This window comes from Acromyrmex echinatior, chromosome 4 (assembly GCF_024713525.1).
Source record: "Acromyrmex echinatior isolate Ae372 chromosome 4, ASM2471352v2, whole genome shotgun sequence".
NCBI lineage: Eukaryota > Metazoa > Arthropoda > Insecta > Hymenoptera > Formicidae > Acromyrmex > Acromyrmex echinatior.
In genome coordinates this window covers 9,202,680-9,229,819 of record NC_141855.1, presented here as the reverse complement: position 1 = coordinate 9,229,819, position 27,140 = coordinate 9,202,680, and the positions used below count along the sequence as shown (strand labels likewise).

Here is a 27,140-nt window from a genome sequence, read left to right as displayed (position 1 = left end):
TGTAGAAAATGAAGATATTCGACGCAGTTATCTTGTAACAATGAACATTAACTTTACCAAGAAAATCGTAAATATTATATACTAAAATGTACAACATAAAATAAATTTCATCGTTTAACGATACAACCGCTTTGATATTCTCAAGTTTGCGAATATCGTCGAAATTTCATCGGCCAAGGAAAATCCTTTTTCCGATACTAGATTCATTATTTCGTAGTGCAAAGTGAATCAAAAGGAAACCACTCCTTACTTTCCTCTTTCATATATTCCATGAACTCTGTTGTTCGCGAAGCGTCCTTTCATTTACATTAACCTGTCTTAGGATAAAACTATGATTTCGACCTCCCAATTTATCATTCTTGTTGGAGATTCGTTGTAACGCGCTGTTGACCGTTATCTTTCTCGTTATAATTTTGCGAGACTTCCGTAGATTTACTGTAGTTGTGCAGCGAGTTCTTTCACATTGTATGTGTGTCGGACTGCTATAACCTTTCTTGAATATATATATCCTGTTATATATTCATAAAAAATCTTTAGCATTTATATATATATTTATAAAAATGTTTATTTTATTATAAATCTATTTTGTAAATTACACACAAATTCGTAAATCCTGCTATACAAATAAACTATTTAAACTATTTAGCGTTTTAACTATTTTCAATAAACAAAACGGCAACAAAACAGCGATTACTGTTTTTTATTGATTATACGAAATTTTAATAAAATAATTTACACGAGCGTAAATATAATATTGACTATCAGGAATAACAATTATAACTACCCATTCTTTTATTGTAAATTAACAGTAAAATAAATTTGTTGTTGCCGGTTGTATCAAATTTTTCATTTCTGAAAAAGGAATTGTTTTTTACAAATAAAAAGAGAAACATAAAATACTAATCCACCGGTGAAATTTCATATATATAACGTAATAAGCTTTAATTTTTACAGAATATTTAATATGTTAATTCTATAATTTATTATGTTATACTAATCAATATATTATTTATAATATAGATATTGTATTTATTATTATATTATAAATATAATATCTATAAATAATACACAATGTTTTTAAAAAAGAAACAAAAAATGTCTGTGTACAATTAGTGTACATATGAATATGTTTTTAATATTAATTTTTACTTGTTTACATATATATAATATTCAAGATTCATCGCGTCAACTGTTTTTACTAAACACCAAGACTTTACTCTTATCAAAGGCAAATTATTAATAACGTCTTTGCATGATGTCGTCTCAGCACGCATGACAGTCAAAGCACGCAACAGTGGAATATCGTTTTCAGTCGTTACAAGTACAAGAGAAACTCCTCTAATAACGGCATCCTCTTCTCAACTATAGTCATTAATCGCGTTGCTTGTCGCTCTTACGTTAAACATTTCTGCAGGAGTGCATGCATTAAACCCCGCTGGCGTTTCTTGCGCTATCATAAACGTCTCGTACCTCGTATTGTTTTTCCTGACATGTCACGAGATGTCCGGACATTAATAATAATTAATAAAATGTTGTCGCTAGATTCGACATGCAAGAGATCTCCTCGTCTATTTTCTATTATATACGCGCTGCGAACTTCGGCATTATTCCAGCCTCCGCGTTTTCGATCGTTCTTATTGTTTCCGCCGCATCATTTTATATCATGCTCTCTTTTACATCGCAAAGTAAGAATCCTCTTTTCTCTCTTCCTGATAAGATGTAATCAATAATGCATCGAACGTACATTATATAAGCGATTCTGTTCGTTTCAAAGAGAGAGATGCTTTTATATTCTTTACTTCGAACTGCTGCCAGCCGAAGGTTGTGATCAACATTCCATTTTATGTAGAATGATCGAAATATGAAATTTACTACACATATAGTAAGAAACTAAACATCTTTCAAGCTTTCGGTCCGCTAAAAAAAATCGATATATTACATCGGACTGAGATGCGCGTGCGTCCTTCTCAAATGCGAGCGCATCCTTCGTATCGGCGCGACAATTCGCAAACACTTCTACAACCCACCCTCAAAGTCCCATAAACGAGCGTCGTAGGATCGTCAGATTGTTGTTGTTCCGCGATGATAACGCTTGAGAATCCAATTCTCAACCAACCACTGGCAAACTCCCGTCCACCCGAGCGTGCCGCGGCCAACATTCAGCCCCTTGTAAGTGAAAACCGAGAACACCTCGGCGATTCCCCAAGTTTCTCGAGCGACTTCCAGACCCTCCCCCCTCGCGGCCATCTTCTTCCCCGTGTCTTTCTCCATTCCGCCCTACTCTACCTACCTCTCATAGTGCTTCCCTTCACGCTCGCACTCAACCCCCGCTCCTCCCGAGATGTGCAGCACCACGATGGTACCGCCGCAGTTGCGGCCTCATCTCAGCCTTCTCTTCTTCGACCGTGCCAACCCTTCCCCGATTCCCCTTATCCCTATCCAGCCTTCCTCAGTGAACGATTTCCACAGACGTGGTCCGTACAGTCTGGGCTGTTCCTCTCCCTTTCTCCCTCTTTCCCCTTTTCTCTCCGTCTTTCTTCTGTCTTTCCTTCGATCCTAGGATCTATCCGTCTTCTTGCTCACCCTTGCGCTTCTCGGCGCTCCGAGGGGGTTGGCCGACTAGCTGGCTGTTCGCCTGACTGCTTGCCCGACTGCAAATCCTCCAGCCTCCCCGCTTCTTCCTCTTCTCCTCAGAATCCTCGCCCCCCCCCTCCCCTCTTCCCTTTTGCTGTTCTATCCTGGAGTCTCCGTCTCTTTTGTACCCTCTTAGATCTCCACTTCCTCCTTCCTCTATCTCTTCCTCTTCCTCTTTCCATTTTGGTTCTCTCTTGCTCCGTGGCTCATGCCTGTAGCGCGCGCACCGGATATAATACGATTCGAAATTAAACTTCCGAGGCACGCGCGGCATCCGAATAACGCGAGCGGCTGCCTAAAACAGTAAAGATATTACGTATTATTACGGCGCTCGACTACGGGCACCACCGTGGCAGTGGTGGGTTTATGGTGGAAACACAGAACACAGGGATAAGACGCGCATGTTGCGCTATGAGCGCACCGCAACGAACAGGAAATCTGTCTTCCTGATATGTCTTCTTCAGAGACACAGTCATGGCGTGTTGAAAAACTGTCAAATTTGATAACAAAAAAAAGACAAAGTGTTAAAAAATTTCAGCAAAATTATAATTTCCTACATACACCTACTTTTTACATATTTTGCAAAAGTAGAAAAGATTTCTTGCCCTCGTTCAGCACTTTTTTTTAAAGGAAACATTCCTTATATATATTTCTTAAATACTTCTTCCTTAAAGTAAATATTTACCTTAAAGAATAGGTACATAAAAAAAAAATTTCAAAAAGTTAAAAATTTCAAACAGAAGTTTCGGGAAAAAAATACTTTTTTATAATAAATCTTTAGTAGATACTGCTGACGTTATTATTCGTTATTTTTTAAGATATAGTGTGTGTCAAATGTAGTTTTTATTTACTTCAATATTTTTCAATAAAAGATAAATAAAATTTCAGACTTTGATCTACTGAGAGTCCTAGAAACTCGCATCGACTGACGTCTCGCAATCCCACGTCGATCTAGAAATGGCAGTTTGACACGTGATCGATAATCGCGGCCGAGTAGCCCAGATTCCAAACTCATTAGCCGTACGAAGAGAGGTGAATCCATACTCGAAACCCGCCGCGGCTTACGACTTGCACCGAATGCATCGCAGTAGCAATGCTACGAACGAACGGTGGTTATTTGTTATTTAACGCGGCCGGGTCCCTCATCAATCAACGACAACGAGCGCGACGTGTCGATTCGGCGCTATTAATTTGTTTCCAGCTATTCGGAACATTACCTACCGGTGGTCCGAATATCCACGATACAAATGCATTCGTGGCAAACGGAAAGGGGTTGCGAAGGGGTTGGAACGGTCGACTAGATGAATATTCCTGTTTGTAAATGAAAAGGATTTTAGAGATAAATGTTTGAGTAATATTTTAAAAGAGTAATGAGTATAAACTCAGTCAATAATTAGATCGTGGCTGTGCTACAAGTACTGAGGAGGTAAGGGAGATATAATTACGAAAAAGCTTCATTCTATCACTTCAAATAAGAAAGAAGGAAAAGCCATAATGAGAAGGAAAAACCATATAAGAATCTAACAATATAATCTTGAGTACAAATTGATAACTCGATGTAATTTATTTTTTATTTTATTTTATCTCATATAGATTTTGTTATGTATGAAATAATAAATACTACGTGGGTATATAATGTTTTTATATAAGGTGGAAATTGAATTGCGCATCTGATGGTTGATTTGCGACCACTGTAGAGACAGGCGTCAAATACGGTTCTCATATACGGCTCTCGTGAATTGAGGGCTGCACTTCAATTGGCGAACTGCCTCCACTTCTCCGCGTGTTTACAGTACACTTCAGAAATAACAGTTCATCAAGTATTGTGCAAGCTGCACCGACCATAACGGTTGTCATTGGTTTTAGTAACGGTGTTTTATTTCGAGAATTCAATTTTCTTGTTGATCCTCTTGTTATATTTACGTGAACAGCATAGTAAAATATTATTTTGCTTTAGTGTTACCGATACATCTTATCAAGATTACAAAATAAATATTACATTTTCCGTGATCTACAATCAATATTACAAATAATCTATTATCTCATGTAAATAAAATTAGCAAATTATAAGTGCAATTTATTATACATAATACAAACATTTATGAATTTTGTGTATAATACATAAAAATTCCGAATTTAATTGTATTAAAGTTATGAGTAATTTGTTAAAACTTTATATCGATTTTTTTCAAATGTATCGTACTTTTTTTTTTACTTAGGAATTTATTTTAATGTATGCATCTCAGTTGGCAATTCTCGTAATAGCGTATCTAGACGATTCTGTATTGCAGAGGTTCATGTATCCTATGAAGCTACGCGAAACGAACCTCTATTCCCAGCCAGCATCACCGGCGCTAACCTCCTTCTCGGACCGACATTATTCTGTTTTAACGGAATTACTCCAAATTGTGCGTATATATCATAGTTATGTTATTGCGGTCGGTTATATTGCGCGCTAAGCGACCTCAGGATAGTGGGGGTTGGGCGAGCGCTCACGCGTCGGCAGAGGCAATTCGTACGAGGGTAGATTAAAGCAACTTCACGTGTATATTGCGGATAGTCAAACCGGTCGAAGATGGAGGAAAATGGTAGATGAGAAAACTTGCAGGGGTAATCGGTGCTTCATAACTTTCGCTTTTTCTCATTCTGCGGCCGGTAATTGTTTTAATCCGGCTCCCTCGATCCTTCTTTTCTTCGCCAATCTCGACACTGCATCTTTCGCCTCGCAGGGATGGAACGGAGTCCTCTTTGCGCGGGGAAGAACGGAGGGCTCGATAATTCCGAAAGGGAGGCTCGGCGAAGATATTACGTGTTATTTAAAAAAAAAAAAAACGGATTACGGGGGATGAATTACGGGCTGGCCCGGGTTAATTATACTTGTGAACGCGCGCGTGCAAGGGCGGTAGAGATTGTCGGCGGCGGAAGTGCGCGCGCGAAGCGTGCGAACGAACGGAACGGGTCGCGGATGCGCGTAATTATGGTTGAGAATAGTTGGACGCGCGCGCTCGCGAGGTCGGGGGGAAAAGAATAATGCGCTTTCCTCGGATTTTGTCGGCGCATTTCGTCGTTCGCCACGCCGAGTTCGAGATGAAATTTCGCGCACGACGGGCTGCTTAACACGGTGATGCCCACATTTTCAAGAACATGAACAGAATATCAATTTCGTGTGTCGTCTCAAAATACACATTCCCCTATAAACTTTAATTAAATTATTTATATTATTTATATACATTTTAGTATATATCTTTGTTCATTATTAGTAACTAGAACTTTTATATAACTTAAAAGAACAGTTATGAAGATAATTACAAGAATTTCGTTTAGAAAATTAAGAAGTAATATGCAATACAGTATTAATTACAAAAAGATTTTTTCCTTTTTTTTTTAAATTAAAATTATAAGTTCTTTTAGTTTCAAAACATTAGAAGCAGAAGAAATAAGCGTAAGTTTTACTACTAAATTTTACTACTAATCTTAATTTACTACTAAAATGCTGTGCATGCGTTCGAAAATTATAAGAATGCATAGTCAGAAGTTTCAAAGTGACGTGCGGCGCATCCGATACGATATAGCTCGGAAAAAAGTCGGCGATATATTTTCTGCTTTTCCGCTCCGAAGCGAAGGCGGTTCAAAAACATAAATCAGAAGCTCGATTGCAGGATCGTCGGAAATCCAACAAGTGATTTTATTACGAAGACTAGTCTCTTCCTCGTGTTACCTCCGGTATCGCCGACCCTTCTTTTCTACAATATCGACTATTTCCTCGGAATACGAAGCGGAGAATGCCGAGCTAGAAATTTTTTATGCACCTAAGAACGTCGCGCCTTGCTGCGATATTTACGTAACGGCTCCAAGGGCGCCGACTCCCTTTCGAGACTTATTAGCTCGGTAAATAAGCCGCTCGTTCGCACTTTGTTTGTATTATTCCAACTGTAAACTCGCGAGACGTTCAGATTACTCGATGCAGCAAAGGACGAAAAATGAAAGATACTTATAATTCAAAGAGAAGTCTTGTTTGCACGATTGTAAATGGAATTTGTTTGGAAATGAAGATTGCAGACGAGAGACTAAAACTTTTAACTTAGATGCTTTCATGGAATATAGAAAAATTGATCGGTGACGTAATTACGTAACGTACGTAATTATGTTATCGTGAAAAAAGCAAAGTTATGAAGAATAAAACGTCTATTCACAGATTACATTTTCAAAGATTCGTGTCAGCCTTATCAGGTTCTCTCTTTTTCTCGAGAAGAAAGGTATCTAAATGCTAGATCCGTTTCAGGATCTTGTTAAATTTCCGGAAACCCCAGGACGCGGACGATCCAGAAGTATGCCCGGGGGTGGCTTCAAGCCCGAAAAGAAGGATGAGATACGCCTTACGGTGTAAGAAGTGGATGGCGTACTCCCAGAGACGGAAGAGGCAATAAGCCCGCCGTCAGGGACAACCACGTTCCCGCGGCGGTCCATTAATGTAACGCGAGTTAAGGAGGGTAGAGACGGACGGGAGATGGAAGGGAAGTGGGAAAGAGGATCGATACATAAATACCGCGCGGGGACGACGAGACTGAGAGGCGTTTAGCAAATTAAAAGTTAATGTAGTATACAAGCGATTCCGTCGCGAAATTAATTCATGAGGCAAGTTGCGCCACACGGTACGGTCAGTCCTTCCCTAGCCTCTCCTCCTACCGCTCGTTTCCGTGTCCTTTTCTCCCTTATCCTATCTCCCTTACCGGTCTTTCTGCTCCGCGATCTCGCGACCGCACGCTTGTTACAAACTTAAATTGCTCCACATCGAAAGTTAACGTGCTCATTCTTCCCGTGGGACACTGGGAACGCCGGCGCGGCGCCCGCAGGACTCTCTCTCTCCTCCACCTCGACGCTCCTCCACCTCGACGTCCTCAATTTCGCTATGAAAGCTCGGACTTCGTTCACTGTGCCGGGATATTTCGGATTTTCGTCAGAGTTCAGACATTAGCAGCTTTCGTTTCCGCATCTTACAATTTGCGCGGCGCTGACATTAGCTGTTTACCCTGTGTTGTTAGGTGGAGAGTTCCTCTGGTAATCTTGTTCCTGATGTGCTCGCTGTTTCTTAGGTTTATTAGTTAGACTAGATTGTGAGGACAATTAGACTGATTGATTAGACTAGATTGAAATAAAACTCTTTTTTTGTGCGCATTATAACTAAAAAATATATTGAGAATTATCATAAAATGTTCTGAATTGCAAATGCATTTTAAGTAAATAACACCGTTAAATTCAAAATATCACAGTATAGGTACTCTTTATTTTTAGTAATTTCTGCAGATCATGACTACTCTTACATTGTTAAATCTATAGATATTATATCAAATTTGACCTAAAATTATAGTATCAAATTTATCCATTGTTCTAGTATAAAATAACGATATATAAAGTAGGAATAAGAAAAGCGACTTAAATTAAATTAAATTTGACACTATAGATTTAAAACAGTATACTCAATATCGTAAATTTAACTAAAATAATGAAGTTAAATTTATAAATTCAAGCAATATAAATTTATTTTGAATTTAAGCTATTATTGTGCATAAAATATTTAAACAAATTAATAAATAGTAACCCAGGTCAACAATAAAACGAGCTATAATAAGATGTGATAATGCAAAATTTATTATTTTACAATATATTTTTCCAACGATACATTTTGATATATTATACTAGGCCTCATCAGTCGCAGAAATATATGTAATTACTTCATATAACACAAATTAAATTAACATATTTAAAGGATCATCTCAACTTCGACTTTCAATAGTCAGTATAAACGCATATTATATTTAGTCAATTTGTCGAACAATAAAATATAGTAATGATGAGTCATAATCTAATCAATTTGTCAGTTAACAGCGAGAAAGGGCAATCAGTGTGAGTAAAAGAGTTTCCAGTAAAATTACAGATGTAGAATTGATGTCAAATTATATAAAATGGTTGCACGTGCGTCCTTAATATTATTGGTAGATAAAATATTCATGAGGCAAATACACACAATATATCTGAATGAATTAGCTGCTGTCTGTTGCGATTGCAAAGTAAAAAATTTAAGAGTCAAATACTGTTCATATGATAGAAGATCTTGATTACAAGAGAGTTTAAATGCGACCGATGATAAAATATTTATCTTGAAACTAATCTCAGAAATGGATTAATTTGTATTTTGACAAAACAACAAAATGTTATTTTTAATTCAGATGCTCCTTTGATATCTAACAGTATAAAATAATATATATTTATGTAAGATAAAAACGACTGATTACTAACTTTTAGATACTTATATTATACGAGTAAAGAATTAAATAAGCATGGTGTGGATAAATATTAAGAAAACGTGTTTTAAAATTCAAATTGTTTGCTGATCGGATATTCATTTTTTTCCATTTTTCTGCAAATTTAATCAAAATTCTTTAACGACAATCTAGACGGACGAAATGAGGAGACGCAGGATATAAGTTAATGCAGACGGTTTCGTGTTTAACAATGTTAGTGAGCATGAAGTTTATTTATTGGAGGAAGGACGGTCGACTATCTTCGTTGCGGTGTGGCAATATCTGCCACTGACAAGTTTAAATCGTAGACACCGTTGTGCATCGCTCGTCGTATACGTGTACGAACGCGCACATCGTGTATATTATATGCACGATATTACAGGAAGCTTATCCGCGTACAGGGTGCTCCTAGCCAACCCAGTTGAAGTTACACAATAGTTAATAAGAGCATTGAAGTGGCCTCGCAACATCGGTTTTTAAACGCCAAATAATTCGATATTTATATACATTACTTGCTGTATAAATTGCTTGTATAACAACAATTATACGTCATATTTATATGTATTTTGTAATAATATTTTTGATTGTACTTTACTTAGGCTTTTACTTAATAAAAATTATTGAGCTGGTTTGAAAAATAATATATCTCATTTATTTATTTCACGTATTTATCATTTTTCTCCGTTTTCGATATTGTACTCTTTTAATAGCAATTGTGGGACACTTTATTTATGTCCGCGTCGAAAATCACGTGCGTACTTGCAAGTGAAAGGAAGCACGGTTGGTCAGACACACCCAGTAGAAGAGGTATATCCGGCTCACAGCAATATCGCGGCGGATGCTGCCAGGAAGGAAAAGCCCTCTGTTGATAATTGCGCTTTGCTTTTGACGTCTGACGACTGGTTACGTTCTCTCGCGGATATGCGCGATCCAGGAACCGCGGATTATCAAATCGATTTCGCTGCGAGTATATTAATTATGGTGAAAGCCTCTTGCCTCTCATTCCAGCGCAACTTCCGTCGTCTTCACGTTGATATCGGTAAAAAAAAATCCTGAAAGCCGTTCGTTCGTTTTTATTTAAAGAACAATTGTTAACAGTATGTTCGAATATCCCTTTAATCCTGAGGGGATTAATCCGAATCCATCGAAAGGCATCATCGTTTCCACAAATGTGCGTTTTTAATTCTTCACGCGAGTACACATCACTATATCTAATGCATATTAATACATTTGAATAAAGCGAGCCTGTTTAATATACCGCGGCGAATGCGCTTTGATCGCGACATGTACACGACTATCGGTTTTATCACCGGCGTTATATCTGCACTCAACTTTACGAGCTCATCGCATACAGTCTGGTCATGATAGACTCATTGACTCAGTTTATAATTCCAATAACGTCTGTGATGTTGCAGCGTGAAATGCAGCGATGCGTAAGCGTACAAGTCTGATAGCTGATCATGCAAAGTTTAAGAGCTAATTTCCATAATTTATTTTGATCAGACGACACAAATGAACTGTCATACTGAAATAGTGTTATTGAATATCCCAAAATGTTTGACATCGATCAATATTTAATCTCGATTCAACGTATATATGATAAATGTGGACCCTATTGGATGATGAATTATGAATTTAAATTTATCCAATAACATTTACAAATCGTGAATAATTTTTAGTGCAAGGAAATTTTTTATAACGTATTTTAGAGTGCTGAGTTCGAATCTGCCGCCAAAAATTAAATTAAAATCCATTAAATCGAATTTTTTAAGAGAGAGAGAAAAAGAGAGAGGAGAGAAATATAGTATGTTCTTTTTAAGATATAAGATTTCTGTTCGAATAATTTAGGTACAATAAAGTGAATTAGGATTGGATAGTAATTAAGAAACATTATAGGAAAACGAATGCTAAGCGACTCTATGTAAAATCGATTTGAAGTCATATAAAAGACAAAAATTAAACACTATACATTTTTGATTGGTTTTTTAATTTCGATAAAATTTCATTATGTATTGAAAAAAATATCTTTTCTTAAAAAATCTAGACTTAAAAAATCGGACTTAAAAAATCGGACTGATGGAAACATTACAATGATAGATTCAAATTTAGCGTTAAAAATTATACTAGAAATAGACTTCGTACAAACTTGAGAGAAAATTAGTTTGATACATATTTAATAAAATGATCTATTATTAATTTAAAATTGTATCATATAGAATCGGTATATCTAATTCTATGCCAAAAATAATTTATTTTTGTATTAAATAATTTAATTTTTGTAAAAAGTTAATCAAATTTTGTTTAAATATTAAATTATATATGTGAATCTCGAAAATAGCAAGGAATCGAAAGTGTGGAGACTTTATATGGTATTATATTTCCAACATTAGTTGAAGAAAAAGTAGAAGCGTCAAACATAAGAGAATATATTCCATAGGATCGTATAACGTCTTTCCGTGTCTGATAAGAACAGAGGCACGATATATATCAAGTCCGGGTGACTCCTTGATAATCCCGCAGGGTGTCGTGAAGAAACGATGAGGTGAGTATCGCCCTCTCCCTCGACAAGTTACGTCCCGAGTCGACTTTCCCGAGGAAGACAGTATACGAAGAGTCGCCCGGTCGTTTATTAATAAACGTAAGGAGGGTGGAAGAAAAACTTGAAAAGAGCAACGGATGGGTGAATCAAGATTGCGCCGGTTGGAAAGGAGGTTGACGCGCGCGACTACTTAAAGGGAAATAGGTTGTGTATACATGTCGCCCAAGAATGTCATGCTATTTTAAAATCTTTCTTAATATACATAAAGTATTTTAAATTTAAATATTTAATATAGGAATTTTATTTCTAGAAAAGAACATCTCGTAAGAGCATTTCATACGCAATGTATGTTCATTATGTAAATCTTTTTATGTCGTTCGGATAATAGTATTTTTCCCATGAACAGTCTTTTTAAAATACTAATTATATTATACATTTCTCTTCTATAATTATATTTCTCTCTAACTACGAACAATATCAAGTTTGAATTTATCAGTATTTTATATATATATCTTAGAGATTAGGTTACGTTTTATTTTACGTTAAATTAATTAATTAATTGAAATGAAACTAGAGTGGCAAGCATTGTCAGAGCAGTTAATGAAGCATCTTAAAAGTGTATGGCGTACTATATTAATTACAGAAATACGAGCGAGATGAAGTTCATTTATCGACTCGTGGGAACTTTGGTTCTCTTGCGGTTTTCACTAGAACGCGTACAGCGCGGTGCTTCATTTGATTGATGTCGAATCTAAATAGGAATCTCATCACTTGTATCTCCAATCTATTATATCTCTATGGAAAAGATAATAATAAAATTTTGATTACTAGAAAAGATATACAATTTATCTAAAATATTTTTTCGTGGATCATTACGTAAGATGTAAAATTCGAAGATATTTAAGTGTTTTAATTTAAAATAAATTACTTAAATAAAACACTGTGATATAGAGTCTACTATCTTGAAAAGGTTAAAAAAATCTATTAAGTCATATATATAAAGAATATTGGAAAGCTGAAGAGCGTTAACTTAACTGGAAGCGGCGGATGTTCCGTTCAACAAATTAAAGTAGTATTTAAAGCTCCTTTTACCTGCATTCTTCCGTGATATCAATCGCATCTTTTTTTGTAACATGATTATTAATATACTTGCGAAGGAGGAAATGCGTGGATGGCAACGTTTTACGGTTAATCACGATGAGAATAATAAACGGAAATTATCCGGCGGAACAATGCGAACGATCGTCCGTTTCTTCGAGTCAAGCTTATAAAAGGCTTTTAAAGTCGCGTCTAAACGACAGTACATAATATCGAGGAAAGTATTTAGGAAGGCTTTTACTTGAACAACTGCAGTTTAATTGCAGCGCATTCGCACTAAAATGTTTCTGGAAATTTCATTGACGGAGACAAGCGCGAGCGCTTGATTATGTATGCACTCAATTATTTATACTGATAAAAGCTGTTGTAATAATAATGCCAACTATATTTTATTTAGACTTTTGTAAGCAAAATTATTAAAATACTGTATATTGCTACTATTATCGCTTATTTTCTATGTTGGAATTTTATTCTTTTTTAATCATAAATAATACGTATTAAATGTATTATTAAAATTTTATATCAACATAAGTAAATATTACATTTTATCTGTTTTTGTCTCGTATGTATCTTTTCAGACTTTTATTTGCATAATATATATGAATTAATTACCCCAATATGCATATCACAGTACAACAATATGTAATTATTACTGCGGTAATGAATTACCGCAATTTTACTCTTACGCAAATGGAATATTTAATGTGACAGTAATTACCGCATTTCGACTTTCACTGCTTTTTAGATAGAATTTATATCATTGATGAAGAATTTAATATAGAATTAAACGTACATGTATCCAAGATACGCAAGAATTATTGGTAAAAAGATATATATACAAGAATAATTAACACGCAGGAGATTTAGAAGATAATCTCTTCAATTTAAAATAAAATATTCGTTACACAAAACGCTTAATATAATCGTCAATTTTTTTCAACGAAACATAAAAAAAAATGTAAAGTCAGCGGTCGCAGACTACGATTGTACAATCAGCACTTTAAAAATTGTCCGTTTAACGATGATTCGTTTCCCTTGTTTCATTTTGTGTTTCGTAACAAAGACGAGCGCAGATAATAGTAATAGGTAAAATACGAAACAATATGTTTCCGATATCAACTCGCTCGCGTGGAAATTAATTGAACGACGCGTCATATCACGCATTTAACTTTGCTGTGTCAAATTTCATTTGAATTCGCGAACATGTCTAGTATAGAAAATGGTGCCAATCGCGTTACCAAAGATTGATGAATAAAAATAATTCAATGAAAAATATTAATTAAAAACACCGGAATGAATAATCCAGTGAATAAAAAAAACTAATAAAGCTAAGAGTTTTTTTTTTAGGACAAAAGAGAGTTAAGCACAGTTAATAAAATAATTAAACATAAATTATAAATGTGTGTTTCCTTTGCGGACTATTCTCAGTATGTTTATAAGTTCTTCACATAATTCAAATTTTTTAATTCTCTTCAACTATATTTTAAAGCAATTCTGATTAGATAAATCAATAAATAAAATATGGTAATTAAACTGTGTTATGGTAAATTTTTGTGAAAATATTTACAATTATGTATATGATAAAGAAATGAAATGTACCTTTAGCTCTCGTTGTAATAATATATTTTACATTTCTGTATTATTTAGCTCGTCATAATAAAATATTTCGCGGACCAGAATTGTTCGGTTCTCCACACAAAGAGAAAATGCCGCAGTAATAGATACAATGAAGATTCACAGTGGCAATACCTCGGTTGGAATTTGGACCGGAATGCAGATCACACAGACAGAGAATATACTTATCCTTTGGATATAACTCCAGAGCCAAAGGACTCAGAAGAGGGTGGCATACCGAGGTTAATAAACGAAGCCGACGAAAAGAAGCGCTATGGTGACGACTCGGCGAGATGTGACGCGGGGGTTGGGGGCGGTGACGAAGGGGGTGGCGCGTGACGCGCGGCTCAAGGAAGCTGGTATATATGTGCGCCGATCGTTCGCCTCTTTAACAATTCGCGGCGCGTCCGCGTTAACAGCATTACGACAACAAGCCGGAGTTGTAGAAACTTATAACGAGAAAATAATGAACCCGGTTCACCGAGTCTGCTTGGAATGCGAGCCGGGGCGCCGCTCACCTCCCCTTCTCGCGTAGACGGCAAAACCCTCTTACCCCCTGCGCTCGTTTCACCCACCACCACTTTGCCTACCTTTTCAATCCTTCGTCTCTGTCTCACTTCAATCCCATCATCTCCATCTTTTTTCTCCGCAGCCTCTGATGCCTTTAGCTACCCTTTTATACAGGGTGGCTTTTGTAAGCTGATCATGACGAATTTTTTAGAAGTGACTAAGTTTTGCTATAAATGCCAACAAAAAGAAAGGAGATTTTGCTTTCAAATTTTCAGGGATCGAAGTCTGTAATAATATTTTTTGTACATGGGCGATTAATATGTTACACGAAAAATAAAATTTTAATTTTGAAGGGGTCTTAAATTTTAAATCATATGTAAATCGTCGTTGATCGGACAAAATTAGTTTTTAAATTTCAATTATATGAAAAACACAAGAGATGGCATGATATTTTGGTTTATAAATCGAGTGAACATTCACGTAAAAATATTGTAATTTCCGAAACCATTTCACAAATTATCACGATTAATGATTATGCACGAACTACCCTGTACATTATCTGTCAGTATATTTCTTTGCTCTTCTTTCACTTCCGCAAAATTCTTTCATCAGCCATCCTCCAAGTTCTCTTTTTTTTCATTCTCATCCCTTTTACATTCTCGTTTTACCCATCTTTTCACTCTTTACGCGCTGCTAATTTTTCTTAGTCACACCTCTCTCGCAACCTTCGATTGTTGCTTCTTTGAATGTTTCTCTACCTTCGCGGCATATTTCTCTCTGTTCGTTTAGCTGACATGCTTTTTGGTCACACAAATTACTGTTTCTAGAGCTACTTTGCATCGCGTTGTACGACATCCAGTTGCAGCTGCGTTCAGCTGCCGGACAGTTGTAATCTTCGGCCGCGTCGAACAACGCGCTTCGGTACTCGGCAAATGTTACTACGGTTTTTTGTCCTCCCCTCCGCCTTGCTCCTCTTTCACCTCACTATTGTTTTGCACTAGTGGTGTTTCGCACGTTTGCGCTTTTCGCGTGCATGGTTATTTGGAATGCACCCCGTGTCCTGAAGCATTGCCACCACCGTTTGTCGTGATATTTTTGTTTACGCTGGAAAGTTGAACAATTCCATGCGTTATGCTCTTTGAAGTCTTTGTTTTTTGTCAACTCTTCATATTGTAATCTTTTATCTTTGAACTGTGAAGGTTTGCTTTTCAACAGTTTCATTATACGAAAGATTCTCCTAAAATGGATATTGAAATCCGTAAATTTAGAACCTTTATAAAATTCTGACTCTATAAAATAATTATGTATTAATCAATTTATTAAAGAAGTTTATTAAAGAAGATTAGTTTATTAAAGAATCTGTTGCTAATATATTAAATGGCACAATCCAAATTAATCTTCAATTTTAATACAACCATACTAATTAATTTATTATTATTAATTAATAAAAGAATAAGAAATGTTGTGAGAATTTCAAACTGCAAATTGGAGAGGTATTATTTAAAAAAAATCATTAAAAGTTGATTGTCTTTTTTCGTGATAAACAGAAAAAATGCATCCTTTGAACACAGCAACCATTTCATCTAAAGAGAATTTTTCTTCAGAAATTAACCATATCCTATTAACTGTCGTCGGAATTCTTTCGGTAATGGTGGCGTATCAGAACGCGATCCAAAGTCATCGAAAAGTCTCTCGTGTTCCGTATGCTTCCAGAAAGTTTGCCCGGGCCAGCCAGTCAAGCGGTAAAGGACGGGATATCTCCACATCCGGAAGTTCGCTCGAAGTATCCTTCGCGCGCGATGCAGCTCCGGCGTTCGTTTCCACAACCCTTGGCTTTCCCTCCACGTCTCTGCGTGCTTTGATCTTCCGTGAAAGTTCCGCAAGATGCGCGGACGACGCGCGAGCGTGTATACCCGGGTGACTAAGTCGATGAGGTACTTAACTTTTACCGCGCTGCCGAGCGGAGAGGTGAGAAAAGCAATTTTGCGTCACCGTAGTGACGTCCTGCAAATTGCGGCGATTTATTCCGCGACGAGAGAAGAGCATCTCACCGCTGTCGGAGGAGCGTGGAATTTTCGTTGCGTTTTATACGTCAATGTCTATGCCATTAATCAATTAACATTAATCACTTTTTTTCATGATAATGTTGCCATCGTTGCGATTGCGCTTTATTTTTATTTTAATCCAAGAAGAATATGTGAAAAATCGCAGAGGGAGAAAGAGAGATAATCTTACGTGATTAATTCACTTGACTTTCGAGAAACGAAGATAAAAAAGAAATTAAATAATTATTTTTATTACATACACTATTAAATAATTATTTTTACAGGTCTCCTCTGTTTTACTTTTATACAAATATCGCGGTTTTTATTTATTGTACTTATTTTCTCATTGATCAGTATGTTGGGCGAGGTAGCCGGATAAATTCAGTGAAGCGCGATTATAAAAGGCTCGGCATTCCTTTCGTATCGTACATTACTTTCCGCAGTCGGCATTATTCTTTATAATTGCGCGCGGAGCAATTTATCGCGTTTAAATAACATTACCTTAATAGCCGCGCGCGAGGCGAGCCTTGTTGCGGACATTAAAGTAGCTCGCGGCGGGAAATGCGTTTCGCATTTAGTTCTCGGCAGACGACAATGATCGATAAAAGCTGCGCGGCGCGAAACATATTCATCCCGGTTGCTCTCGGATATTTTCATACGTCGCGAATGCGATCTCACGGAGAAGACATTAGCGCCGCTGATGTCTCGCAAACGCTCCTCTTTCGATCGCTCAATCCCCTGACACTCTCCTTGACGCTCTCAGTCTACCTCTTTTATCAAATACATGGGAATGTATTGCTATTCCTTCCGTGTTTTCAATTTCTTTTTTACTATCTCGAAGTCGACTTCTACCTAACGAAATTCCTATGTGAAAGACGGCTCGGTACGTCCTGGAACAGCCTGTATAATCTCGGTTATTTTATGCATATACTTCTTGGAAGTATGCGTCCTGCATATTTGTATGAGGAAGCACGAAGGAAATTATATATCGAGCACAAATTGCCATACACGACGTTAGAACGCCTTCGGATAGCTTCATAATTCCATCCTATAGAACGGGAAATTCTTTAGATGCTCTTTTATCACTGTCCCTAGCACATTCTAAAATAATCTTCTTTTTAATATCGCCGCGACGTGTGGCTGTATGAGTGTATGAGTGAATGCGTGTGCGCGCAATCCTATGCTTTGTACTCAGATTGCAGTACATGTTATACAATTGCAGATTATTTTACCCTTCCTAAACCTAATTTTTAACCATGACAAAAAAATAGTTCTCGTGCTCGTACTCAAACTACTTTAAATTCCCGTTGTGTTCGAAATCTTTTGAATTTACGCATTGCTGAATCTCTCCTGTTGGCAGTATTGTAACCGTTTGCAACTACCTGTTTTAGATGCTTGAAGCAGATTCATCCGGAAAGCGCAGAATAAATGACTCTTTCTCCCTTCCTCGATCTTCCGCTCGTTCGCTCTCCTTTTCCTTCTCTATCTTTTTCTCTCAGCGGAATATTTGAATTTCGCAGATTCCACCTTACCGACGCACGTCGCTTTCCGGGGGAAAGGAAAGCGGATGCACGTCGAACGGGGACAGTATTTGTATTGGACGCGCGAGCGTGTGAGCGAATCGAGCCGAGGAATTTCTTCGGGGAATCTTCAGGGCCCGGACGTGGCGCGAAGATACAGGAGACTGATGCCCCGTGCTGTCGTCGCCTCTCTCGTCGCCTCTCCCGTCGCCTCTCTCGTCCCGTCCTCGTGTCCTAGCGATAGGATGCCAATAGAAGTACGACGAAGAAGGCAACGGCGACGGGAGGAGAACGAGGAGAACGAGGAGAACGAGGAGATGTGGCTATAGCCGAGAGCCAGGATGGGTTGCAGAAGGGATGCCGAAGGAAGTAAGGAGGATGCTGTAGGTATCCGGAATGGATTACGGAATCAGATGGGATAGTGGTCCGGAAAGCCCTCTCTCTCTATCCGGGCACGACACCTCATCATTCCACCACGTTCGCCGGTGCGACAAAGGGTGAAGGAGAGCAGAGAGGGAGGTTCAGTATCCTTCGACACACACCGCGCGTCGATCCTCCCCCGAGGCGTGCACGGTGATTTAAGTCAGTGTTTACGCTTTCGTGTTTTCCGCGTCTCTACCAACACACAACATCCCGGTTGCTTGGCCCCCGGTCTTGCGGAGGTCTCGCGTCGGAATCCCTATTCCGGGCACCGTTGATTCTCCAACGCTGTATCACCCGAATCCGGGACATACCCGATAAAGCTCCCGTCGCCTTGTGTTCACATTCCAGTAGGAAACGCGGAATATTTAACATTATTGATAGTATAATTTATAGAGGAAGTAAATATACGTACATGTTACTCTAGATAAAAGAGCTTTTTTCGTACTTAATAAATGTATAAAATTCTGGTCGATCAACGTTTATATGAAAATATTAATTTCTCAGTGTAATTTTTTAAAATAGCATTTTGTCTATTTACTTAGTAATTTCATTTTCCACGTTTTATCTCTAATAACAAGTTTGTGCAACACTCTTGTACGGAAAAGCGCATCAGATCGTAAAACAACTTACTTTATTAATTTGATGGCAGCAACTAACAAACGTCAATTCAACACATTATTTATTATTTTAGATACTTTGAGGAAGTGATAAAACTAATCTTAAAGACTTTTGCGATACAAAAATATCGCGATATTGAGCTTATAAGGCGATTCGTGTTATATTATTGTATTCATCTCTCTAATTAATTTTTTTTTGTAACAATTACTCAAACAGCTATTACAATTCGAATCATGAATTGATTGTGATTTGTGTTGTAATAATAATATTGTAATAATAATTTTTTATTTATTAATAAGAACTTTTTAAATATATTAGATAAATTTAAAAAAATTCGCTAAAGATAATTTGTAGTTTTTAAACTTGTGATATAACTAGAAATCGATACATGCAAGATCTTTGCGTGTGGAAGAAAAAATCGCGATGATAATTTCTTGTAAATAATTTATTATGAAGTTCACGATAATATTCAAGCTGATAAAATGTTTGCCGCATCGTTTTTAATTATTTCAAAAATATTCATTTCACGCTTAACTAAGTGCAGCATCATGGAGAAAAAAAGTGCACTCTCGTCTTTTCTCCTTGGTTCCTTTGTGTGTCGAATATATGTACTGATTCTTGGTGGCGTCACGTCGCGCCATCCCAGAAACTTTCCAAGTTTTAATCCAACTTGCAACATACTGGGACGCCGATAGGAGGAAAAGGAAGAATTCACGTGACAGAAAGGGTCACCATGGAGAGGATGCATTTTATTATTAATCCTAAGACAAGTCCTACTTGTTGAAGCAAATTTAAAGCTCGCCACTAATTAAATTATTTCGTTTAACTGTGAAAAGATTAACAGCCACAGTTTTGACTAATTTAATCAAGTTAAATTTGTTGATATAGATATGATAGTAATTCATTTATTCTAATTCCGTCATGTTTGTTGGACATTCAAAACTGTCTATACAAAAACAATGTTTTATTTCTTGCTTTCTGAAACTTTTTGGTGAAATATAAATGAAAGATAAAAGGGTAACTAATAAAAATACAAACTAATAAAAAGTGCAAATTCAGAGAGAACTAAAAAATATTAATATATAACTTTAATTGCAGCGAAACTTGTCAATTAATATTTGACAAATGTAATTTTATTAATTTTATTACGTCTGTCAGGAATTAATTGAGAAGTTCCGCGGACATAATAAAATATTTACTAAAAATAATTTGAATAAATACTTATTAAGTTTAAAAATACATATAATGAGAAAATATAGAATAAAAATCATAATTTTAGATCATAATTAGATTGATAAGAAATCTAAAATCTATCGAAGTGATAAACAATGAATGTAGTGCAAAAAAATAAATTACAGAGGAACAATTATTCGCTCGAGATACAAAGGACGTCCTCTAAATTCCGGGGCGCGATCGGTTACCCGCGAGTTTTGTATAAACGCCACATAATAAAATTATCACGCCGTTAATACTTGGCGCGGCCGGTGGTTAAGGTTAATTTAATGATTTTCGTTATTGGCTCCGACACCGTAAAGCTATCCTTGCACATCTGTTGCCGGCATCGATTTTAATATCGTTCCGCGCGCCGCCGTGCGCCGGCACGCTGCCCGACTCGATCGTACTTTTGTCGACTCGATTTCGAGGCCGTTCTTACCGCGTGAGATCGAATTTTTCGCACGACTGTATCGTGGTCTCAGTACAAAACTCCTATCCTAATTTTATTCCTCTCCACGTGCGTTATACACACTATAAAATGTATATTTCATTATATTTTACCAAGAGGTTATTACATTCATCAGAATAACTTCATTTAAAGAAGATTATTGTTATAGTCTGTTGTACCTAATTTGTTTCTGTGGATAAGTAAAAAGTGCTCAAATCTAATAGAGTATAATACTCGTTTTAACAATATTATACTAATTCTTCGTTGATATATTGAGTGTGAATCACCCACAAAATTATTTCAACTCTCTGAAACTCAATTTTCTTTTTGTAGAATAAAAATATAATGTGTTTATTAAAAAATCTCTGTTTTTTTCAATTCCCAAATAGCCTCATTCAATATGCAAAATAAATATTCTTTATTCAAAACCAACTTACAAACTAATTTTTGTTTCAAAATATTATATCTGAACAACAATTCTGTAAATTTTTAACATTTAATATTGAATTTTTTAAAAGTTACAATTTTGCGAAGATTTTACTCGTTTTTTCTCTATTCAACTCTTCTCTATTGAACTTAAGAATTTTTTTTCACAAAAACTGTAATGAAATTTCAATCAAAATCTATTTGAATGTATTCTACAGACCTTGAAATTGACCCATAATATTTTTCATATTGATTGAATTTTTTTAAATAAGAATGTCAGTTGTTTAAACATTGTTCTGGGCGTGAGCCACCCAGTGTGTCAAAAAGCGAAAAAAGAGGTGTGTCACTGAAGGGCTAATATAGTTTCTGCGTTGTGTAATCGTTATTTACGCACAAACTAAGTATATTAAAGTGAAAATCGATCCATTTTCGTGAACATATTTTTAACTTGTTACCGAGTTAAAGGTAATGTGTTATCTAATAATTTATTGAATATAACAATGTTTAAAAAAATGATTTTCCAAGTAATCGCTGATATTCGCGTACAGAGATAAGGCAAATGGTCAGGGTCAGTCTATTCACGAGTCCGGAAGCAATCATCCTCGGCAGTTCTCTTAGATGAAGAACTGCCCCGGTTGTTAGATACTATCCTTCGCGAGTTTCAAGAAACGGCGTGAGGCCTTCTTCGGCTTGAGTTACTGAGATTGCCGAAGTTCGACTCTTCTTCGCCGTCGCGCACTCCGCTCGACTTCGTCGTTGCCGGCCGTTTCTCGCACCCTCAAATTCGACTTTTCAATTTGATATTCGCGAATCGCGCCGATTCTCTTGGAGATTCCGTCTCCAACCCCCGGTCGGCGGACTTTCTCCCAAGGTAGTGCCTAAATCACCCCGTTCGCTCAAGGAAGCTGATCCCCGAGTTACGTACAAAGGCGTAGGTGTTATATCAAAGTCGGAATTGACGACTATGGCGCGGAGGGGATACCTGCACGTTAGAACGTGCATGGCAAAGGATTCTAACGTGTCCTCTTTCGTAGCGAGAATGACGAAAAAGAAAAGAAGCGAGGTAGCAGTAAGGAGCGAGAAAGGAAAAGGACGTTCAATGTGAGCGAAATGTCCTTAGGGGATCGAGGATCTTCCTAGAATGTCTTCGGCACCATTCCCCACCTCGACCCGTGCTTTTTATGGGCTCAACTTTTTGAAGGATGTGCAAACGACGAAATTGAACGCGCAGTTAGACGTTAAAGGACGTCTTCCGCTGAATATATATGTAGGTGGGCGTGCGCTCGATTTTTCTTGCACGTTGTTTCGCCCGAGCGTGAGATCCGGAACGGAACGTCGTGTTGAATGTGAAATGATCTTGCGTCGCAGTTATTTATGCTGTCGTGCGCGAGGAGCATTTGTCAAATAATGTATTAATTATTTAAGAATTTAGATTGAAACTTTCATCACCGATGTGATGTAAGCTACGGAAAAAAAAAATTAGCTGCCACAGCTAAAAATTAAGTTTGACAGCTAAACTCAGTAGTATTATATGGACACCTAACGTTATGTCTGAGAGATCTAATTCTTATTAACTGTGAGGCCTAAATATTATCATTGTAACAGACATTTGCATTTTGCTATTCTATCGACGTATTGATTATTGCAGCAAACGTTTTCTGTGTAGCAGAAATTTGGTAATAAGTACAGTTTCAGCAAATCATATTTAGCGGTAGAGACAATTTTTTCTTTTATATGGACATATCCGACAATTAACTTCATGCTAAATAAATTGATCTGTAACAGATATGCATACTTTACTATCACGTCGTCCTTATATTAGCTATACCAGCAAATCCTATTGTATGTATTAGCAAATTTCATAGCCAATGCAATTTTAGCTAATCAGAATTAGCTGTAGCCAGAAACATTTTTGTTTCCGTGAGTGGATTTAACATTGACGCACATTTCGTTTCGATAAAATATTTCGTTTATTTCGATATTCATTAATATTTGGAAAATATTTATAAAATATATAGTTTCAGTAAGATTTAACGCGCGCGAGATATTTCATAATAAAACTCAACGCCAGGGAGGTATTAAGGCGAGGCAAGAGCTCGATCAGATCTGTTTCACGTTGACGATAACTTTTCCGTAAAGGATTAATGATGCGTTGTGAGCGCTTGTGTCGAGATAACATGCTTGTTTGTAGACTACGCGCTATAAATTTGCGGGCTGGCAGTCAGATAAATGATACTATACCCAAGGCGACTACAAGGACCCCTGTGGGGGAATCTTCATCGCGCTGTGAAACTTCTACGATGCGGTGCCTGAGTTGCGCGCCGCTCTCTCCTATCAACATCGATTTTTAACAAAAAGCAGCGGATATATACCGTCCGCGAAATTACAATTTAAATTGGAAACGGACGTCGCAAAACCTGCTCGTATAAGTTAATATTCGTGGGAATTGAATGACGAAGCGGGATCACACAAAAATCTGTGCTATTGATTAAACATTGTCTGCCAATTAAAACGAATAAGAGATTATACGAAAGAGAGAAGAAATGAAAAGGATATCGGGAACAAGATTAAGAAAAATCGTAAAAAAAAAGCTTATATCGTTCTTCGATACATGTATCGCCGGAAGAAATGCAGCAATATTTTCTGAGAAGTTAAATAGAATCGCTCAAATGACTCCACCTTATTTTCGTGACGTCGAAGTTAAGTTCCTGCAGCGTTTCATAGTAACGATAAAAGTCATAGAAGGTAGTGCCTGAGGAGAAAGGTCGCCCTGCTTTGTTCGGGTTGAGACAATGGCTTACCATGCTGACATTTCTCGGGCGAATCGCCGCGCGCCTAACATTTATTATAACGACCGACGTCCGACGTCGTGACTAAAGTTTGCACTTTTATTAAGCCGCCGTCTTTCACAAGGAAACTCTAATTAGCTTCTTTGCGTTGCGCATTTCTCAGACGTTTATCCTTGTGCCCGAACATATATACAGCACTACTACTTCATAAAATTTGCAAAAGTCGCAAACATCGATACATTGTTTCGTTAGAAAAAATTTGCAAGTGATATGTACGAATCATGTTAGTTTAGTATTAATACTGAATAAATGGATTAAGATATTCTTATAATACCATTATAACATTAATTGCGTTTAGTCGCATTAACGAATGATATCTACTCTCTTTTATACGTGTAATAAAATCATGCTATTTAATAATTCATCCAATTTTGGATGAATTAAATTTTCGCAAATATATTTGCCATGGTATTTCGTTATAATACGCGAAAAATATTACGATTAAAAACTATTCAGATTTATACCTGGGCCCCAAAAAGGTATTGTTCTATATATAAGGCTTCAGGTATTTCCATCATAACATTTCTGAAGAAATCGATTTAGATAAGCGTATAACGTAGCACCGGTTGGCAACGCGGAGAGGCTGCAAGACATTTTTCTGAAAGTCGGAGCGCGAAGCCCATTATCGGGCAACGTGAGACGTCGGGAACGGCGCGGGTAGACCAAGCGCGGGCGGACCCGCCGCGGAACGACGCGAGTTGAAGACGGCTGCCACCAACTTCGCTTCTCTCTCTTGGCGGTCGGGCCGGTGCGGTGGAGACTTGGAGAGTTCGAAAGCGCAGCGTGTGCCGCATCCCTCACTTGGCAGCCAATATTGGTCCACACGTACATTCATGGGCGCGGTACGCACACTCGGGCGTCGACTCGCACTACGACTCTCATCGACGAGCACAACGTATACACGACGGCGTGTCGCAGCTCCGCCAAAATACCATATCGCGATGCCGACTGCTGCGGAAATACGTGACGTTTGCGCGTTGCATTGTTTTCAACGCATTTACGTACATCGCATTTTGTTAGTTTATACGTCATGGTATATGATTTTCATCAATGAACGCGAATTTCTCGATCGTGTTTTACATATCTTGTCGAGATTTTACGAGGTATCAAAATGAACGAAATTTTAGATTTAACTTTAACTTTATTAGAGATTAATTCTCTCCGGTTTGTCGCCTCTTGAATTTATTTTCTTGCGTTTTGCATAAAATGATAAATCATCAGGATGCATATCAATCTGCTGTCGTCGGCGCGTGTTATCAGTATGAGAGATATATACTATTAACTACGCGACCTGGGAATGTCGTCGTTATCCTAATACCGCGCATACACGATAGGAAATGAGACGCGTACACTTTATATTGTTTTGACGTGCTTCGCAGGAATGTGTACTGGGATGCACCATCGCAATGGAGATTGGGAGATTTCAGCCGGGCTAGACGAGTTGGCTGGTTAAGGGCTAAAAAGGGTCGTTCCGACGATAATTGTGTCTTTAACGACGTCAGTTACAACGCCCACCTCGCACATATACGTGACTCCCGAAAATGAGCTGAGTTGGTTTTACAAAGCTGCACATAAAAGCTGCACATATTTTGCTGAATTATTTTTTCTTCATTAACTCAATCAAAAATAATTGGCGCATTTCTCCGATATAAATTTATATTTCTGCTACTTTTGCATTAGCTTATCATTTTTAACCAAACAGTCATGGAATAATACTTTTTAATTGCGTTTGCAAACTCCTATTGTTTCAGCTAATTCGTGTTTACCGGTTTCACCCATTTTAATACGATTATGCATTCAGTATACAAATGTAAAGTATTTAATTTCATTTAATTGATCCTGTTATAACGAAAAAGCTTTATGAGTTTAATTTTTAAGCTGTTGTATTGTACATGTTACAATAAAAATACGCTTACATTTTACAATTAAGTATATTTATTTTATGAAGCACCCAATTAATTTCAAGTGAATAATTCAATAAGATCTCGGTATATATAATACATATTTATGTAATATTAATGTTTGTTAACACATTTCAAAGGAATGAAATTAATATGTCATTAACAAATCAAGAATAAATTTTGCTTTTAATTTCAACGAGAAGTTCAAAACGCGAGAAATGCTTTTTCAAAAAAAAGCAATTACCGTCTAAAAAAAAATTATAAAATATTAACTAAACAATAATAAATTCCCCTCACTTTATGATAAATTATATAAACTATATAATTTTCTATTCCCTAATCTTTTCTATTTGGGAGACAATCACAGGATGTTTCCTTCAACACAAACTCGATATAAAAAAATGTTTACAAATAGCTAATCGTGAATTTTACCTGATAATTGTTTATAATCACTAATTGTTTATAAAGAATTATGTTTCGATAATACGAAAGCATTAACGCGAAAATGATAACACGGCAGACTTAAGTACGTAATGGCGTGCAAAACATCATGACTTCGCCCTAACTGATTTAATACAAAAATATTCAACGTTTTATAAAATTTCAATATTTTGTTCCTTGCGTTGCAAATTAATTTTGATATTAATTTTGATGAGCTGTTGAACATAATTTAACGTTTAGTCAATAAAATTTATCTTCATGTAATCAAGCAAGTATGAAAGTCTCACATTTACGTTTAAAGTATTTTGATAATATTAAACATATTTTTCAAACAGAATATAATAAAGATTTACATAATTAAACAAAAATTTCTATTATTCTAATCGATCGTCTGTTATTATTTACATCTTATTATTCGCGTCATTCTATTTGCACCTTTTTGCGTTTATGAGGAACGATGGAGAACCGTGCGGGCGTCGACGGCCGAAGTAAGATAATTTCGTTTAATAATCCTCACAAGCGAGATTGGAAGCGCGCTCGAACGCAATTAATGGAAC

The 27,140-nt window shown here is 36.8% G+C and overlaps 1 protein-coding gene across 4 annotated transcripts in view; it reads right to left on the bottom strand.

Moving 5' to 3' along the window:
• LOC105152413 (uncharacterized) overlaps positions 1-27,140 on the bottom strand; it is a 260,147-nt gene that overhangs the window by 23,755 nt on the left and 209,252 nt on the right. For 2 of the 4 annotated variants that reach the window (XM_011066693.2, XM_011066694.2), the window contains exon 8: positions 2,293-2,929. The exons of the other annotated variants lie outside the window; for them this stretch is intronic. In XM_011066693.2, the coding sequence (XP_011064995.1) occupies positions 2,791-2,929 (139 nt within the window). In that variant the 3' untranslated portion in view covers positions 2,293-2,790. Of the gene's footprint in view, positions 1-2,292; positions 2,930-27,140 lie in introns of those variants that run through there. 4 annotated transcript variants of the gene reach the window in all.